At 51.0% G+C, this 20,145-nt stretch overlaps 1 protein-coding gene across 7 annotated transcripts in view; it reads right to left on the bottom strand.

Moving 5' to 3' along the window:
* Rims4 (regulating synaptic membrane exocytosis 4) overlaps window positions 1–20,145 on the bottom strand; it is a 127,350-nt gene that overhangs the window by 47,804 nt on the left and 59,401 nt on the right. For 3 of the 7 annotated variants that reach the window (XM_087197832.1, XM_087197834.1, XM_087197833.1), the window contains one exon: window positions 18,340–18,450. The exons of 2 other annotated variants lie outside the window; for them this stretch is intronic. Coding sequence is in view for 1 of the 5 variants with exons in the window: in XM_004858181.4 (XP_004858238.1) it covers window positions 13,672–13,768 (97 nt within the window). In the remaining 4 variants the exon portion in view is untranslated. Of the gene's footprint in view, window positions 1–13,671; window positions 13,898–14,449; window positions 18,317–18,339; window positions 18,451–20,145 lie in introns of those variants that run through there. 2 more of the 7 variants (XM_087197837.1, XM_004858181.4) reach the window with 2 other exon arrangements.

Raw genomic sequence — 20,145 nt, 5'->3', positions numbered from 1 at the left:
TCAATTCCATGGGCTCCAGTCCCCTTCTCCTCCCCTCCCCTCCCCTGCTTTCCTCTTCACACCCGATACAGGTGAGACACAGAGATCAGACAGTCACAGAGGAGAACACAGGTCATTCTCCCTGCTGTGGCTTCCCTGGTACCCAGCACTTCTCTTACACACCACATGAGTTGTTCCTTCAGGTTGCCTAATGTCTAAACCACCCTATCACCACCACCACCACCAGACTGCAAACTCCACCAGGGCAAAGGCTGCTCTGGTCCTAGGTCACCAGAACAGGGCCTGGCATTGGCAGACACTGGAGGGAGGAGAGAGGTGGGTGGGAGGAAGGAGGTGTTTGGGATCCAGTCCTGCCCTTCGCAAACCAGTGCTCCCAAGCAGGTGCAGACAGGATCCCACAGGGCTCCTCCCGGAGGGCTCACAGTGTAGTGACAGCAAAGTGACAGAAGTCACAGTATGCAAGTACTGGAAAAAGGGAAAAGCTGAGCACCAAGCGATGTCCAGGAGGAAGGACCAACTCCACCTGAGAGAAGATAGGTAGGCTTCCTGGGGGAGGTGGCCTGGGACCCTGGAGGAGGAGCAGGCAACCCAACTATAGGAATGGCCCAAGCAGAGACACAGAGGTAGAAAACTAGAATGAGACTGTTCAGTATGGAGAAGCTGGTTTTTGCCTAGAAGAATAAATGCTTGCAAAAGCTAGAATTATTATGAAGTGAAATAATCTAGCCCTGTCTGGAACTTGTTTTCCCTGCTCATCCTCAAAGGTGGCTTGCCCGAGCTGGAGTGATAATGCTGCCCTTCCTGCTCCATCTGCCTTGTCCCGGTCCAACCTCCTCTGGCCAGCGCCTGCACTCTCTTGCTGGAGGACTAAGCCCTGTGCAGCTGGAACACTGGCAGGAACCAACTCTTCAACCCCCAGCCCAGCAGGCCTCAACCCTGACTGATGGAAGCCAGTGTATAAACACCCAGTCCTTCCTGGCTGGAACAGGTGAGGTGTGCACTCTACCCCAGGGGTCGGCAAACTATAGCCCACAGGCCAAATCCATCAGGCTGATTTTGCAAATAAAGTTTTATTAGGACAGCCCCACCCATTCATTAACATATTGTCTGAGTCTGCTTTCTCACTACAACTGCATGACAGCAGTTGCAGCACAGACTGTATGGCCAGCAAAGACTAAAATATCTGCTGTCTGGCCCTTCACAAAAGTCTGCTGAGCCCTGTTCTACAGTCTCCCTGAAGCCTCCAGCAAGACTAAATGCCAGACGCTCTCACTCAGAGGTAACCTGCCTGATAACACACCGATTCCTGCAGTTTTCCCCCTGCTTCAATTCCTCACTTCCTTCCTGGGCTTCTTCAATCCCCTTTGTGAACTACAAGAACCATGTGAAATTTCTATTCAACTGTTTTGCTTATAAGATGGCAGTTTTCTGAGTTTAGACATAATACATGTCCTTGAAAATTATATGTTTGTTTTTGTTTTGTTTTGTTTTAAGACAGCATCTTCCTAACTTGCCCTGGCTGGGCTTAAATTTGAGATCCTCCTGCCTCTGCCTCCCGAGTGCTGGTATCACAGGCATGCACAACCAGAGCCAGCTTAACTAATACTTGCCCTTGAATCCCTGTTTCAGGGTCTCCGTCTAGGGGGACCCAAGCAAAAGCAGAAGAGCAAATGTCACTGGGCCCATCTTACAGATGAGCCCTGATTTGAGACTGTTTCTTGCACACAGATTGCCCCAAGTTAGACAGGCTCCAGTTTTGGTTCTGGACTCCCCATTCACCCCAAATCAAGACACATGCAGTATCCTTACAATACCTGCAGGTTACCTGCTGTTTTATACCCATAGACTTGTTCCTCCAATGAGGAAACTGAGGCTCAAAGAGGAGACAACTTTCCAGGATTTCAAGTCTAGGTTTCCTTACGACAAATCCAGGGTTTATTCCATGACACATCCGCTACCCTTAAACTATTGTATCCCCTCACACAAACTTTTAGAGCTCCTGCCCACCTCTCAAGATAGAGGGCCAATGTTCCATGAGGATCAGGGAGGTCAAGAAGGTAAAAATGCTTTTTCAGACAAGGGACTTGTAGCTGTACAAGGCAAAGCAGAAGTCAGGACAAAAACCCTTCCAAGGGTTTTTGGTAAGAAGCCTGGTAAGAAGCCCACTAAGAAGCACTCAGTACACATCTTTGTTGGTGAAGAATCTGGAATGCAGTACAGAAAGCTGCAAAGACCACACAGCTGGAGTGAGGCCTGGGCTTGGTGACCCGCCTCACCCTTCACTAGCTGTCTGATCTTGGCCCAAACAGAAGTCCTGACAGAAACTCAATTTCACCATCCTGCCTTCTGCAATGATCACGCTCATCGTGGACTGAGGGAAAGGTGATCTACAATAAGAGCCGGACATGGCTCAGCACAGTGGTTCCCTAAACAGTGGAGGGCTAGACAGAGTTGGGGCACCGGCCATATCCCCTTTACCAAGCAGCTCACCCATCCATAGCTGCTGTGAGCATCTGTTGGCACTGGACTGGAACTATGCCATCTTTGAAGAATTGTCTTAGCTGACAGGAGCTGCCTTACCCCAAAAGTCATGCCTGCTCCCAATCTGGTGGCCTCCTTGACACAGGAGCACAGAAGGCTGGTCAACACTTTCAGAGCATTGCAGGGAGCAGGTGGAGGCCAGCACGCAGCTGAATGTCCATGGTGGCTGCTGTTCTTCCTGCCCATGCTGTGTCTCTGTCACTCACAGCTCTGACCTGACAGGGCTCCCACAGTCTATCAGGGCTCTCTTCTGTATTCCATTTAATTTGAAATGACTGCCAGGAGTTCAGAGAATAGTCTATGTGTGAAGTTCCCCCTTGCTAGATGCACATACCTCATCCCCCTCAGGGCCAGGCTGCCCAGTTTTGGGGGCCCCTATGCCCTGACTAGCATGCCCAGCAGAAGCTGGGCAAAAGTGTCAGCTTCCTGCGACCAGAAGGTTTAGGGCCTGGCTAGGCCCAAGTGGGCCCCAAAGCCACTCAGTCCAGCTTGGTGTTGGACTCAGGCAAATGAAGAATGTTTTTCAGGATATGTGCTGAGCCCGATTAGTGCAACAAGCCCAATTAGTGAAACATCCTCCCACTACCTCCCAGGGCAAGTTGGGATGGCATTTACTAGGGACACCAAGCACTGGAGATATAGAGTGCAGACTTGAAGCCTCAGGTACATGGCCAGGGACTGTATGTTGGATACCTGGAGTGGGAAGGCCCTGTGCTGGGAGCGTGGAAACATCAGTGCCATTTTGCCTTGACCATAAACCTGCTGTGAGGTGCTGGGCAAACAGGGATCCCTCTCTAGTCCTCAACTAAGATCACCATTGTAGGTAACCTCAGAGAGACTTCAGGCTTGAAGGTTCTAAAATAACCACTTTTAACATACTTTTAGTGTGCCCAAGGCTCTCTACAAAGCACTTCACAAATATTTATTCACTTACTCCTCATGACACCTTTAAGGCAGGAAGGGGCTATTGTAAGCCCATTTTATAGATGAGAAAATAGGCTCTGGGAGGTTAAGTAACTTGCCCATGGTCACTTAGCCAATAAGTGGCAGAGCCAGGTTTTAAACCTAGGCCATCTGACGGGGAAGTCTGAATTGTTACCTCTATCAAGCTATACACCTAGGTCAAGCTGACCTCTCTGGAGCCTTCACAGTACCCAGACAGGGCTGGGTACCACCATAAGGGCTTAATAAGATTTGACAGTAGGAAAATTTAAAACCTAGAAGCCTTAAAGACTGTGATGGTGGTTTGTGGGAATGAGACTAGGTAGCAGAGGTGGGAGGGGAAGTTACATTTCCCTGGGTGTTTGTTGGTGCTGTTCTGTTTTCTTCCCATGTTACACACACTACTGTCAGCAGCAGCACTATATGAGGTTGTAAGAACTGGTAACGGTGCTTGTACCTGGAAGGGGACACGAGGATCAGAAGACGGGGTGCTGAGGACATTTCTCACTGGATATTTCTCAAGGGTTTAAGATGTCATAGCATCTACATATGTTAAGTAATCATCACAGTACCTATTTTAAAAATTATTCAATGACCAATCCACAAAAGGCCAGCTACAGAGAAGTTCTGGCAGGAAGAGACTCTCAGGGATGAAAAACTACCCCTAATATGGGTTGACAGGGAGCAGATGAATCCAAAGGAAGAGACGAGGTCCTGGACGAGTGTCCTTTCTCTCTTGGATATTTTGTCGTGTCCAAACCAAGCCCACCAGACTCTCACTCTGCAAAGAGGGACACTGAGGCCCAAAGACAACCAGAAATGGCTGAGATTCGGTGGCTGAACAGGATCCTTCTCTTGACCCTGAATGCACCTTTCTGGGCTTGGCTGCACACACACCAAACATATATAAGCAGGCGGTGCCTCCCGCAAACCCCATGCTCCTGCCCTGCCTCCAGCCAAGCGTGCAAATCATTTTCCGGAAGTCTACAGTAACAGGAAAGGCAGCAGCTTCCATTTCTGGGACGCTTTCCATGTGTTATACAAAATTTTCACAGGTATCTCTAACTCTCGCTGGATTCTGCAAAAGACAAGGCTGAAGCCCAGATCAGTTACATACGCAGTCAGGACACACAGTTGGCAAGTGGCTGAGACACACCTGAGTCTCTGAGCCTCCTAAGTCCAGGCTCTTTTGCTATCCTAAGCCCCCTCTCTTGGAGAGCAACTCCTATCAGTTTAGGTAGCATCCCATCTGGATACTATTTTTAAATGCCTTTGTGTTTTGCTTTTGAGTTTTATTAAGCTGGGTAAGAAATTCATGACATCATAAGGTTGGACGCCCCTTCCCTAGAAAATGACCAGCACCCCCTTTCTTAGAAAATCTAGATAAACTGGCCCAGGCAACTCCCTGGGAAGCATTTTCCAGTATTTTGCACCTTTTCATCCAAGATTCCTTTGACTTATTTCTTCCCAGTAAAGGTTTGTCCTCAAATGAACCTCGTGGCATTACATACAGCCCTTCCTACCTCTCCCCACTGCAGGAAAGGGAATGCACCCCAATCTGTCTGAGACATGGGATGGAGCTGGACCCTCAGACTTCCGGGGGCTGCCAGAGTCCACGGGACATCCAGATGGTGTTATTCACACTGGCTCGTTCAGCACTTGTTCAGGTGACTTCCCAACATGAGGTCCCCATCGTAAACCCCATCCATGCAAGGCAGGCAGCAGCTGAGGCTCACGTGGATCAGCCCAGGAGGGAAAAGGGAGGAAACAGAGGGCCAGAAGGCTACACCCAGGACTGAATTCGGCACCCAGTGTCCCAGCGTCCAAGTCACAGGGGAGCAGGACAGAAAGACCTTTTGTTTCTCTCCAGCCTTTCTCTCTCTAACCCAGCACTTCTCAAGACTGCATCCCTGACCAGCGGCCTCAGTGTAGTATGCTCTGGGAACTTGTTAGAAACAAGGGCCTGGAGGCCCACCCTACACTGAATGAGAACCTGCGGGCAGGGTTCCCAGCAGTCTGTGTGCAAACGAGTCCTCTAGGTAATTCTGGGGTTCAATTGAGACTGAGCAGCCACACTCTGCCCCATTCAAATGGACACCACCACCTTGGGCTGATCCCTACTGTGTGGCAGGCGTGAGACACCCTAGCCCAGTGATGGCAAACCTTTAGAGCTTTCAATGATACCAACAGCCTGCTGCAGCACCTGTGCCACAGATTTGCCACCACTGCTTTAGTCCGTACCACTGAGGACATCTTAACCTCACATGCCCCACTGTGGGCCAGGTACATTTGTGCATTATGTCCCTGACTCGTCACAATAACCCTTTGAAGTATTTACTATTATTATGGCCCGTTTTAGAAATGAGGAAACTGAACCCCAGGTCACATGAGTTAGAGGTGACAGAGGCAGGAGAAAAGTCAGGTCTGTAGGGTTCTGAAGCCATCTTCTTTCTGTCCCATCAGGGAAGTTCCCTGAGGTCCCTCTGAGTTGCCTGAGAAGCTACAAAGCTGGATCAGATGAGACAAGTGAGGATGAGGAAGAGAGAGCCCTGACCGCCCCTCGCCCCAATGCCTTCCAGCTATGGCATGGAAGGAAGCCACGCTTCACACGTAAAGGCACAGCCACCTGTCCCTAAGGAACAACAAGGATGGTACTGCGGTAGGCAGCGCGAGTTCTTGGCCTTCCTCTGACTTTACCCAGCTGGGGGCCCTTTTTCTCCCTGGACCTCAGTTCCCCACCAGACACTCTTTACTACTGTCTAGAAGGCTGTGATGATCTGGGCTCCCTCTTATCTGACCTCATCTCCCTTCACCTACTCCCTCTAACCATGGCAGTCTGCTTTCTGTTCCCTAAAGCCCAAATTCACACTGACCTCAGGGCCTTTGCACAGCTGTTCCCTCTGGAACACTCTTCCCACTTGTATTCTCATTGCTGACTGTCATTTCAGCTTTAACTCAAATGTCACCTCCTCAGTAAGCTTTCCCTGACTACCCCACTTAATGTTATCTCCTATCCCACCATGGTTTTATTTCCCTTCCACTAAACACAAACTGAAATTATAATTGATCACTGTGTATTATCTGTCTCTCTCTCCTTCAGCCCAGAGCAAAACTCTCTGAGAGCAGAGGCCGTGCCTGACTTGTTCCCCAATACAGCTCTAGCACTTAAAATGTTGCTTAGCACTGAGCACTAACAAAAAAAAATTTTTTTTTTTGCAACAGGGTCTCACTATGTAGCTCAGGCTGGCCTTGAAGTCACTATGTATCCTAGACTGGCCTCGAACTTGCAACAATCCTTCTGCCTCAGCCTCCTCAGTGCTGGGCTTACAGGCATGCACCACCATGCCTGGTAGTAAATATTATTTGAATGAATACTAGAGAAGAAAATCTAAACTCAAAAGCCAGAACTCTGGATCCTTAATACGTGATCCTAGCAAGCCATCTGCTTCTTTGAGCCTCAGTTTCCCTCTTTGCCCAAAGAGGGGGATGGACTAAACGTTTGCCAAGGCTCCTTCCAGGACTGCCAGTCTTAGAAAGCCAGAGCTGGCACCATCCCAGTGGGTCTGTCCAAAGCAGGCTGCTGGCCAGGGTCCTGGCAGCAGCCCTGGCCCCACCACCACCAATGTCCCTGCCCGCCACACAGTCATCTCACTCCCTCATCACAGAAACTGTTAATGAAGTGCGCACTGCTAAATGCAGTTACAATTACGGGGGCTAAGAATAAGGCGCTGACATCAGCCCTGTCAGTTTCCGAGTGAATCAGAAGGGGAGGGGGGAGGAAAGGGGGGGGGCGGCGCTCTAGAGCTGTCAAGTGGAACTAGCACAGCGTTAAATATAATCCAGCACTGGCCTACATCGGCCTGGAGAGGCAGGTGATAGCTGGGCCCCCAGGGCCAGGGCAGACAACTGGATTCTTCAAGGAGGCCAGGGAGCCACAGCAGCTGCAGGCCCACAGTGATGGGGATCATCCAGGAACTGAAGGCTGGGCAGGGGCGGTGTCAGGGCGGCCCCTGGGGAGGCATAGGGGACCCTGAACAGGCCCCTTCTCCCTGGGCTTTGTCACTTGCTGTTGTAAGAGCACACGTCTACACAGCCCTTTACCACCTGGGAACTCATTTCACGTCCAGACGCAGAAAAGGTGGCCTCCAGTCAAACACAGCTGGGCTGGAACCACCACCGTGAAAACTGTGCAGCTGCCTGGCTTTCTTCATCTGCAAAATGGGTACATCTGCAGCAGGAGCTACTCTTTGAGTTGCTACAGGGTTCGGCGAGATCAAGCAAAGCATTGAACACTGCTAAGCAAGCTCCTCTGTCATTTTATTTTCACTACCCCAGGAGATGCTTGGACCTCGTCATTAACCACTACACAGATGAGGCTCAGGAAGGTTAAGGGACCTGCTAGAGGCCATGGAGCCAGCAAAGGGTCCAATTCAAGGCCAGGCATCTTTCTTCCACAGGAACACTGTGGAACTGATGTGGACCTGGGTGGCGGGGGGGGGTCATGTTAGGGGAGGTGTTGGGCCCTTCTGTGCACACTCCCCAAAAGTGCAGACTTTCCAACCAGCTGTCGAAGACATGCTTAAGTGGTGGTCATTACAGTGAAGAAAGGCCCGGAGAGAGGACAGAAGGGCAGCTGAGGGTAGAGGCTTCCTTCCATTCTGCTCCCCTCCCCTCCCCTCCCCGCCTCGCCCGCCCGCCCCCCGCACTCAGTCTCCAGCTGGAACTGTCTGCCTCTGGGCCTGGGGGTGGGTGGGAGAGAGCCAGAGCTTCCTCCCCAAAGGGACACAGGCAGGCGGACCTTTCCTTTCCTCTTCTCACCAAATAGAGCAGAGGGGCCCGGGCAGCTGCCAGAGCCAGGAGCCTCGGAGCCCCAGAATGGGGAAGAGGAGGTGCCCAAGCAAGGGAGACCGCAGGAAAAATCTCTAAAGATGTGCAGCAGGCCTGCAGGCCAAAGATCTGCTCATGAGGAGGGGTGAACCTCATGCACCTGTTTCCCTGAAATACTCTAATTCTCTAGGGTAATTTTAATAAAATCAAGTGATACGGGTCCTCACTCTCACTCCACCCTTCCCCTCGAACCATGGAAATAACTGGCTTGATTCTCTACCATGCTTCAATTATCCAAATCTGGAAGAGTCCTGCCCAGCTGCCAAAATATAAAAAAGTACGGCACTAGGCGGTAAACTGCTTGGGGGGAGAGAGAAAAAGGGGGACAGAAGCAGCCTGCCAAGCCTTCAAGTGGCTCTGATCAGAAGGATATGCTAAGCCCTCCCCCACCCAGGCAGCCAAGCCCCCTCAGGCCGAAGGTCTCCCTAATTCCCACCATCTCCAGAGGAAATGGAGAGGCAGCAGGACATTTTGTTTCCCAGAAAAACCTCAGGTCAAATTTCAAGGACAAAAGTTAGCATTTGATCTAGGAAAGAAAACTCTGCCAAAGAGTATCAACTGGGAGGAGGGAGGATTCTGGTGTGGTCACTCCAGGAGTCTGGGGATGGGGGCAAGAATTAGAACTCTGAATCCCCACCCCAACCCAGCCACCACCACCACCACCACCACCACCACCACCAGGATCTATCTGGCAGGATATGAGGATCTCCACTTCACGACCCAGAAGTAATTCAGACAACCTCCATTTCCCCTCTGTCCAAAAATGAGAGGGAGAAGGCCCTGGTACTAGTTTATGGGGCCCATCCACCATGCCCTCCCCAAACACTCACACCAGATTTGGTCTGAGCGGAAGAGGGTGGTGCTGTGAGGGGCTTTGAAGCCCAGAGATGTGGCCCGAACCGCTAGGAGAGGAACCGGTAGCCGGCTGGTGTTGCCATGGCAACTTCCTCCCTGCGCTGGAAGCATCCATCCTATGGGCAAATCAGAGCTGGCTGCTCCAGCTTCTCCGCCCTTCTCCTGGATGGGCGGGGGAGAACTGGATGCCCAAACCACTTGGGCAGGCTCAGAAACACCATCCTCAATTCCAGACCCTAATGTAACAATTTCCTATGGCATGTGGTGGAAATGGGATGCACCTCTATTCTCCAGCTATGCCCCAAGGCCGAGGGGTAGGGGGCAGAACTGTAGATGTACAAATGAACTAACTGGTCAGAGAGAGCAAGGAAATGGATAGCCAGAATGCTTTTCACCCTCTTGCTTGGCATTAAAGTCTCCCAAATCCTCATCTTTACACAAGTTCAAAGAAGGAGCATCCAACTCTACTTTAATACTTACAACAATGCAATAAAATTAGCCTAGTAAAATTACAAAAGCTAACATTTTAAGAATCAGGTTTTTTCCCTGCTCAAATCCACAGATCCTTTATAGCCATGCTCAGAAACAACTCTCACTCAGTAATAAGATAGATTAAAGCTATCATGTATTGAGACCCACCTCGTACCAGTACTGTACTAAGCCCTTCTCACAGCAAGTAGCATAATCAAAAGCACAGATGCTCAAGTCAAATTGTCCAAGTTCAAATCTAACTCCCTCACTTTCTAACTGAGTGACCTTGAGTAAATGACTAAGTTTGTGCCTCAGTTTTCGCATCTGAGATGAGATGAACATCTGGGGATGTTAATAGGAAATTAATTTTATAGAGGTCACCCAGACCTAGTGGCACAAGCCCATAATCCCAGAGTTTAAGACAGGAGGATCTCCGTGAGTCTGAGGCCAGCCTGGGCCTCAAACAAGTTCAAGACCAGCCTGAACTATATAGTCAGACTCTGTCTCAAAAAAAATTTTTTAATAGAGGTATTATGAGGAAAGAATTAAGACAATATATTTGAAGTGTCTGGAAAGACATCTAGCCCAACATAACACTGACACTATGGGGTCCATGTTATTATATTTTTCTTCATACAAATAAGAAAACTGGGATCATATGTCTTATTCCTCCCTCTAGGCCTCCCCAGTTACAAACCCAGGTGCCAACAAGGTTAACCAACAAAGATACAAGCAAAAAATGTCCACAAGCGCCCAGCTCTCTAAAGTGCCGGTATCCTTGGGCAAAGGGGCAAAGCAACATCATAAAAAATGCATTCAGAATCCCCGGTACCCCCCCCCCCCCAAATGCATTCAGAGTGCACAACGGAAGCTTCCTTTTGACAGGAAGTCAAGGAACCTGCAGTGACTAACCTCCTCGGCCAAGAGTGGCCAGAAAGGGGTGGGAAGAACAGACAGCTTCTTTTGCCCGCTCCGGTCTCCAAGGCTCCCAAATCGAAAGCAGGAATTTATCTGCCCTATTTAAGGCTAATGGAAAAAAGAAGTCTCCTCCTCACACTATTTCTCAAGAAAGTAGCTGGAAAGTGGCACGTGAGCCCTGAAGATGCTCTGCTTCGATCTGGTGGATGGAAAAGATGCATTTGACATGGGTTGGAAGCAGCAACAAAGGGGAGGCTCTCACATGAACCTGAGGCCTGTCAGAGAGACACTTCTGAGTAAGAGCCATCAGGGACAGATTGGCAGCAAGAGGGCCAGCAGACTGGGGGAGAAGCAAGTGAAGCCAAGCCTGCACTGACAACTCCTACCGAAGGAGTCTCCATCCAGTAGCCCAGGGACTACTGTTCTCCAACTGCTTTTAGCAATTAGTTCAGTGCAGTAATGTTCAAAAGGAGTAAATCCAAAGGGCTGCTTTTAGGAGAAAATTAATGACTTTGAGAAGACAAATTAAGCACCAAGACAAGGTTCCCTACTTCCGACTTTCACCAGACACTCATTCTTCCAGAAATGAAAGTTGACTTTCTCCCTTCCCCTCCCAAACTCAAGGCAGCCCTCGAGACAGGCAGATAGCAGGCTCAAGATATCCAAACCCATCTCTCAGCTTGGCAGCCCCTCCCCTAGGCCTCCTCACCTGGGAACCATTTCCCACACGGTGAGGTCTGGCTTTTTACAACAGCCTCTTTCAGAAACAGGGCTACCAGCTTTCTGGAAAAAACCGGAAACCAGATTTGAGTCTCAGCTCTGTGCTTGCTATACTGGATGACCTTGGGTTATATGCAGACAGATATATGCACACATCGCACATCAAGACTTCTGTCTCACACACACAGAGTCACACGTACACAAATACACATGCACACTTTCATCTATCTGGAGGGCTAGAAGGGGCTGAAAGATGATTTTTAGGTCTCTTCCAAGTGAAGCACTTAAGAATCTGAAGAAACAAACCCACTGGGGAAAAAAAACATGAGGTGGACCTTTAAAAATATCACTAATATTACATGAAGTTATCTGTTGACTTAAGTGAATCCTGGAGCAAGTTGCCTGCAGCCTGCAATAATCACCAAGGTGTCTAATCCATGACATGGAACATGACTTTGAGAAAAACAAAATCATACCTGCCTCTCACGCTCCTGCTCAGCCTGGCTCCTGAGACCCAAGTGGCCTGCTGAACTTAAGGAGAGTGCCTAGCCCTGACAGGAGGGCTGGGAGCCAGCTCACCTGGGCTGCAAGGCCTTCCTGCCAGGCTCCCCCTCTGCAGCTGCTCCCTCCCCCAGACCCCCAAGCTAGCCTGACTTCCTTTTCCCAATTTTGCTTCCGCAGAAGCCACTGCATTAGGGAGTCCCCATTTCCTCCTCAAGGACCTTGCCTTTTCCAGAACACAACCTCCCTCGGCTACATCAGGGGGAAGTTAAGCCTCTGAGCCTGTTATCTGTTCTGTAAAATGTGATTTCATAAAATGGCTCTGCAGTTACCCAGTCCCAGCTCCAGGTCAACAGCAAGAGTGGTTTATCAGGGGTCTGCCTCACCTACCCTCATCCACTCAAAAGCCCAGATTCTGGAGAATTTTCTCTTCTTTCTCCTGCAGCACCTACCACCGAATCCCATGACAGAACCTAGGTAGCAGTGTGGACCAGATGAAGGTCCCAGCAGGCAGAGAGTCAAAACCTCCACCCATGAACTCCCTAGAACTGCAGGCTAAATTTCCTGAATGGTCCATATGTGCATTTTTTGGAGAGATAGTCCATGTTTTCATCAGTCTTGCAAGTGTCCATGAAATCTTGTTCCTCCTCACCACAGACATTTGTCTTTCTGTCCCCTCACTGAATACAAATACTGGACGATTTTCAGCTCGCAAAACACTTTTAACTGCACTCTCAGAGAGCCCTAAGTGTAAGGCACCAGGGTCCCCACTTCACAGATAAGGAAGCTGAGGCTGAGGGGTGGCATAACTTGCCCAAGGTTGCAATTTATAAGGACGGGAGACTGGAGCCTGGTCCTGACTCCCAATCTGCACTCTTTAGGGAACTCTCGCCCAAGCCTTCCACCTACCCCACCTGTTGTTGAATTCTCTTTCTCACCCCCGAACCAAATCCAGAGCTCCAAAGGTCCCTCTGCCTAGTCCCAGGGCCCCAAAGCACAGGTTCTCCTGCACCTCCCCACCCCTCTTGCTAACGTGGCGCACAAGCCTGGGAGCAGGAGGTTCAGACGCAGGATGGAGGCCGGGTTCAGCCCCCACAGAGGCCACTCCAGGGACAGGAGTCACCTGGGGACAGGGGCACAGGGCACAAGTGCAGAGTTGGAGCCGCCTTACACCTCCCTCCAGGAATTGCCGGCAAAAAGCGGAAAGGCCGTAACCCATCCGGTTCTCCGCGATCAGCCCCAGTCTGGTAAGAACCTGGAGTCCGGAGCCCCAGCTGGTGGGGAAAGAGTCGGAGATACAAACCAGGGCGGGCAAGGCCTTGAACGCCGGGTGGGGGTCTTGGACACGGAGCCTCTGGGTGCAGCCAAGACAAAGATGGAGAGGTAAGATCTGTGCGCCAGCTCCAGTAGCCGGGCGGCGCGCTGGAGCCCCAGCGGTGAGGTAGCCAGTGTCCCCGGGCTTAAAGAGTGGGCACCTACTGTACTGAACACTCGTGGACAGTGGCAGGTAGGACACAGGAACAAAACAAGTGGGGAATATCCAGTAGCGCCAGTGAGAAGGGACAGTTGGTTCCAGGCGACCCAGGGGCCCACCTGGGGGAAAGGGGTAAATGCAGATGATCTAGGGGTCCCTGGGGGTAAGGATCAAAGAGATCACATCCCAGAGCCCCTGAGGTCCCTTGGGAAAGGGGGGAGAGCCCGGGGCGCCTCCCCGAGTGAGGCTGGGGATGGAGGACAGATACTGGTCCGCTTTAAAAACGCATGGGGTCCGGGAAGGGGCCTCCAGCTCTCGGTGCCAGGACGACACCCAAGGTCGGGGTCGGGCTGCGCGCTTACCCGCGTCCTCGTCGTCGAAGGAGTTCATGCACGGGAAGTAGATGGCGAGCGCCTCGAACGAGGCGGACAGGCTGAGGCGGCTCTGCGAGCGCTCCATGCCCGCTCCGGCGCCCGGAGCCTCGGCCGCGGCGGCGGCGGGCGGCTTGGGCAGCTTGGCCGCCCCATTCTTGACGCGGAGTACGGCGCGCGGCGTGGTGGCGGCAGCCCGGGGCCGGGCCGGGGCTCCGCGGCGGGGCTGACGGGCGAGCGGGGCCGGTGGCGGGCGGCAGGCAGCGGGGGGCGGGCGGCGGGCGGCGGCGGGCGGGCGGACGGGCGCTGGCGGCGCGCTGTGCTCCCGGCGGCGGCCACGGCGCAGCGCGCTCCGGCCCGCGGCGCCCCCCACCGGCCGCGCGGGGCGGACTCGGAGCGACGCGCCGCAGCCAATCGGCGCCGCCCGGGGGAGGGGGCGCCACCAGCGGGACGTGGGAGCCGGGAGGGTGCGGGCTGCGCCCCCTCTCGCCGCCCCCAGCCCCGGCAGGTGTGAGCGCCGGCAGTGAGGCGCGCGGCCGAGCAGTTTGCGCGCATTCCCGGACCCCAGCCCCTGCCCGCCCCAACCCCCACTCCAGTCCTCAGACTCCCCAGATGCAGACGTCCAGTCACCGACCCAGACAGGCCTCGTCCAGAGAAACAGACGCACTCTGAAGAGACCGCTCAGAAAGACCCGGACGGCATCTCTGGCCCTCGGGCTCCTTCGCAGAGACCCTCGGAGTCACACGCACACCCACAGGGATACACTCACTCCGCAAGAGGCACTGCCGACGCCTTCAGACCAACGCGACGATACTTGGACAGACACACCCGATTCATCCACAGACACTTGGACAAACAAAACAACCGACACGCACAGGCAGATGCGCCAATGGACACGCTCGGACTGGTACACAGGAACCTGCAGACACCGGCAAGACACCTTTGGCACTCGGCCTCCCATGCAGGGGAGACCCTTGGGCCCCTCAGAACCCCCATAAGCTCAGACTGACTCCCACGCACCCTGGATTTCATACATACAGACATGCTTGGGGGAGCACTCAGCCTTGACCCTCAGACACTCCCTGCCCCTCCCCCTTTGACCACCTCACACCGAGAGTCACTCAGTCACCCTCAGACACGTCAGTGGGTGCACACACTCACACCAGGACATAGCCATACAGACTCAGTCACCCCTGTGACAGATATATCCTGATGCACAGACACCCTCCACGGGCAGGACGCTGAGACACACTCAGCAGGCTCACACTCACACACACTCTCCCACGCATACGCCCTCGGCAACCACAGTCCTCAGATGCACATCCATGGGTGCAGACACTCTGAGCCCCAGGATAGACAGCAGGATGGGAAACCCACACCACACTTCCTGGCCTAACCCAGGACTAGCGGCTCCCTACCCCCTCAACCGGGACTCGCAGGGCTCCAGCTTCCCAGCAGCTCCCACCTCTTTTTATGAAGCAGCCTGCTGAGACAGACCAGGGTTTCAATCCCAACAATGGCACTATGTTCTCAAGTGTTGTAGGGCAAAACCCCTTTGATTCACTGATCTATTTCCTCATCCAGACCAGGAGGACAAGAACCCTTCATTTTGAACGGTTGTGAGGATTAGGATAACACGGACATTCATTTTCTTTTGCTACATAATCAACTAAGCAGCTTAAAAACAACAACCATTTTTTAGTGGACAATTCTGTAAGTCAGAAGTCTGGGCAACCTAAGCTGCATTCTCTGCTTAGGGCCTCACAGGGAACTGGCCAGAATGGGCTCTTCTGTGCAGGCATGGGAGAGGAATCTGCTTCCAAGATCATTCAGGTTGTTGGCAGGATTCAGTTCCTTAGGGTTGTAGGACTGAGGTCCTGTTCCCTTGCTGGATGTCAGCCAGGAGACCATTTCAGCTCCTAGAAGTGGTTCTCCGGCCCTTTCACATGGCCCCATCCATCTTAATCCCACTATCAGGATGTGGAACCCTGCTCATCCTTTGACTCTAACTCCCCTCTGCTTACTAACCTGAGAACATGCTTTGCTTGTAAAGGCTGTGTGCTTAGGTTGGCTCTACCTGTATAATATCCTCTGACATGCACTCTAGTCACAGTAGTGATATCTTTCCACATGTTCTCCAATGGGAGGGGATTAGGCAAGGGTAGGAATCGCTAGATCACTCTTACAGTTCTGCTACCACATATGGAAAACACAAGGGAGGTGCTCCTGTGACCTCTTCCCTTCCCAGGAGCCAGACCTGGGTCTTGAGAGCAGCAAGGCACGATGGTTAAGAGTGTTCTCCACACAGCCGTTCCCATCTTGGTAAATGGCAGCTCCATTTTTTCCCAGTTATTTAGACCACAAATCTTGGAGTTATCCTTGATTTTTATCTTTCTCTTACACACCCCATTCAATCTGTGAGCAATTCTATGACCAAAAAGTATCTAGAAACTGACCACTTCTCTGCTCAGAACCTTTCCATGGCTCCCATCTCATTGAATCAAGATGCAAGTTCTACAAGAGCCTTACATCCTTGGCTCTGCAGCTTCTCCTTCCACATCCCTTTGGTTCATTCAGCTCGAGACCCACTGGACTTGCTGCTCCTTTTGCCTGAGACACTTTGCCTTCCAGAATGCCACAGAGCTCACTCTCCTGGATCTAAGCTCAAATTTCACTTTCCCAGTAAAGTCTTTCCTCACTGCCCTTCTGCCCTTTGTAGAGTCACAAAAAACCCCTCCCAGAAGCACCAAACCCTCCATATCCTGCTTTAGTTTTCTATATAGCCCTTATGACCATCTGACACATCTTATATCTCGTGTGTGTGTGTGTGTGTGTGTGTGTGTGTGTGTACATTTTTTCTTCTTTATTTGCTTACTGTCTTCTCCTCATCCCTTGAGCCTAGAAGAGTCCCTGGCAAAAGTTTGGCACTCAGTAACTAGTTGTTGGTTAGATGAATAAACTCATCCCAGCTTGTAAAGAAAATGTCCTTAGCACCTCTCTCCCCACTTATAGAAGAGCCGAGTCTTCCAGAGGGGGATTGAGTCACTCCAGGTCACAAGGAGTGAGGAATGGGATTGAAGCCTGGGGTAGCCTACTTCCAGCTCTCTGCCCTCTCCACCGCTCTGTGTGGCTTCTTAAGATGAGGGAAGAAGGAGAGTGGCCCATGGGAAGAGGGGCAAGGGCAACAGAGAGATGAAGACTGGCCTGGAAGCAGGGAAGGAATCTCAGGGTCCCAAGAGGAATGTGGGAGAGACCAGCAGCGAGTCCCAGGAAGCAGGCCTCAGAGTTGAGAGCAAGCTGTGTGTGGTGGTTAAATATGCAGACCCTGAGCCAGTCTGAGGAGGTTCAAATTCTAGCTTTGCCCCTTGTAGCTATAGTGGTCTTAAAACATGATGTACCTTCTTTGTCCTTCTATTGAGAGGTGGGATCTGTGTCTCCCCCCTTAAATCTGGGTTAGGCTTAATGACTGACTTCTAACTGCTAGAATGCAGAGGATGTGACACACATAACATCTGAAGCTGGGTCAGAAATGTCCTGCAGGCCCGGGGATTTAGCTCAGTGGTTCTGCAGTCTGCCTCGAAAACGCAAGGTCCCGAGTTCGATCCCCAGTACAAAAAAAAAAAAAAAAAGGACAAGCCAGCCTCTGTGTGGGAGAGGCCACAAGGAGGCCCTCACTTCAGCTGCTGGGTGCATGAGTGAGTGCCATCCTGGGTGTCCACCCCAGCCACATCTGGACATAGCCCCTGCTGATAGCTGCTAGCAGCTGCAAGAGAGACACCCAGTGAGAACTGCCTAGCTGAGTCCTTCCCAAACCCCTGGCCACAGAGTAAATGGCTGCTATGTTACATTCCTCCATTTGGGAACTGTAGTTTGTGCTGCACTGAAATAGTGAAAAAGTAAATTAACTCCTCTGGGCCTCAGTTTCTTCAGTTGTAAAGCAGGAACAATGCCTCAGTGTGGCCATCACCATCAAATGAGTCCATACATGTGGAGCTCCTAGAACAGAGCCCAAACTCCGTAAGGCTGTGCAAATGTGAGTGATTACTTCTAAAGGACTGGACAGCTGACACTGTCAGAGCCACACATATGGATCTGGAAGGAATCTGAAATACCACCCAACACTCTCATCTGGGAGAAAGGGGAACCAAGGCTCAGAAAGTATAAGGGACTCTCTCAAGCCACACAGCACATTGGGGCAATGCCACTGGCAGGACAAAGGCCTCCTGACCTGGGCCTGTGTTCTTCTTACTGTGTTCCAGGTCACCTGCTCACCTGGGAAGAGAGACAGGGGGTCCCTGATGGGACTTCCGTTGAAACTGGCAGCCAGAAAATGCCAAGTCTGCCTTTGGCCAACAATCCCCACAATGTGATTTCTCCTTTCTTAGTGAGCCCATGCCCAAAATTCTGCCAATAGGACTAGGCCTGTAAGCGTAAATCTTAGAACCTCTATAATGTATAGTCCCCTCATAGGAAATTTAAATGGCCAGCCTTTGGTGCCTGAGTACGGATAATGTGTTCTAAGAACATTTGACAGAGAGGAGGTGGAGCTTGAGATTGTGCATGGGGAGCATAGTGGAAATGGATCCAGGAAAAGGAGAAGATGGGAAACCATTGACCAAGGCCAAGGGCCAGGCAGGTGGAGCAGAGCTGAAGTATTACCTGTCAAGTTTAAGTGCCTGTCTTTATTTTGGGTAAGTTTCCTCAGGATTCACATTAAAAAATGAGGATGACTGTCTGGCAAGTGCAAGGTCCTGAGTTCGATCCCCGGTACTGCAAATAAAAAAAAGGATGATTAACACTTACTTTACAGAGTCATACTGAAGATGAGATACATGATATCCATTGAACCAAAGTTCCAAGTGCCCACTATTTGCCAGTCTGTACCCAGTTCTTAGAATACAGAGATGAATAAGGCAAACATGGTCTCTGTCTTCCTGGGGTTTATAGTTTAGCAACATTAAACAAATAATTATGCCAATAATTATTTAATGACAGTATTATCTAATCATTTCATTATAGTAATTTTAATCACAACCATGATAAATGCCACAAAAATGTACAGTGTATCTCTGTACTTTATAGTGCAAGTGTGTGCAGGTGTATGCTCCTGCCGGGGGGGGGGGACTCTAACCAGCCCCACGGTACCAAGGAGGGACTCCTTAGGGAAGTGGTGTTTAAACCACTTAAAATCTATGTGCCTGGCACTGTTCTTGGCCCTGAGGACATATCAGTAAATAAAATGAATTCACTTCCCTCATATTTGCATTTTAAAAATAATCTTGAGGCTGCTGTAAGGGGGAAGGAGTCAATTTAGAGGGTTACCTTCCCCTCTTCTCTTCAGATAAGTCCTAATTGAACCAAAAAGCCATGATTGTAGAAGATGGCCAAGAAAGAATGCCCCAGAGGAGGAAAGGTGATGTGGAAGAGGTTGGGGGACTGTGGATTCTGCATTCAGACAGGAGGCTGTGGTCAAGACTTGGGTAGGAGGCAACAAAGGCCCAGGCTGTGGGGAAGGCTGTGACGGAGGACACTTCAGAGATCACTTGAGCAGGGTTAGGTGACCAGATGAGGGACAAAGATGCTGCCAGGCTTCTGAGTGTCCAGAGAAAACAGTATGTGTGGATGGAACTCCTCTCTTTACTGCTTCTCCTCTAGGGTATGCCCTGAGGGAACTAGCCCTTGCAGTTTGCTCAAGTGGCAAGAGCCAGAGAGTGCCTTTCCCTGAGAAAGTGAGAAGGGGTTGGAATACAGCTACACCTGAGGGGGTCCATTTTGCAGCTAGGTTTTCATGACAAAGACTAATTCAGCTACATAAAGACTGATCTTGTCTATGTTCTGCTTGCTGTGTGTGTGTGTGTGTGTGTGTGTGTGTGTGCACATCTCTGAATAAATGGGCATTTCTGACTATCTGTGTTATCATCTGTGTGGCAATGACCTTCTCTGAGAGCATGTCCTTGCAAGGCTTGTGTCCTTGTATTGTGTTCGGTCTGGATTTGAATGCAACATACCTCACGCTCTTTGTATGTACTGGTGTGTGTGTGTGTGTGTGTGTGTGTGAGAGAGAGAGAGAGAGAAAGAAAGGAGACTAAGACAGAAACAGAGGCAGAGGCAGAGACACAAGAGAGAGTCTGTGTGCACACAGGCCGTGTCCTGGTCTTCAGGTGGCTCTGCATCTGCTTGAGTGTGCATGTGCTTGTGTCTTCTACTGATGTCACGTCCCCTTCTCTGTATCTGCCTTGTCTCTGACTGTGCCATTGTCTGTGTAGGTGTAACTGGATTGTGTTGACTGTATTTGCATATAGTGCAAGCTTTCTGTTCTTGTCTGCTTATGTGTGTGTCTGCCTCTCTTTGCATCCTGGTCGATGTGAGTGCATCCTTGATGTGTGTGATTGCTGCTGTGTGTAACCTTGTCCATGAAGACCAGAGCTTGAGAGGGGACTCATTTTTTAAAATTAATCTCTGCCT

Source organism: Heterocephalus glaber, unplaced genomic scaffold (genome assembly GCF_053883595.1).
Source record: "Heterocephalus glaber isolate CG9 unplaced genomic scaffold, H.glaber_assembly_v1.0 deba00001673, whole genome shotgun sequence".
NCBI classification, from domain to species: Eukaryota; Metazoa; Chordata; class Mammalia; order Rodentia; family Bathyergidae; genus Heterocephalus; species Heterocephalus glaber.
This window is presented reverse-complemented; position numbering and strand designations above follow the sequence as displayed.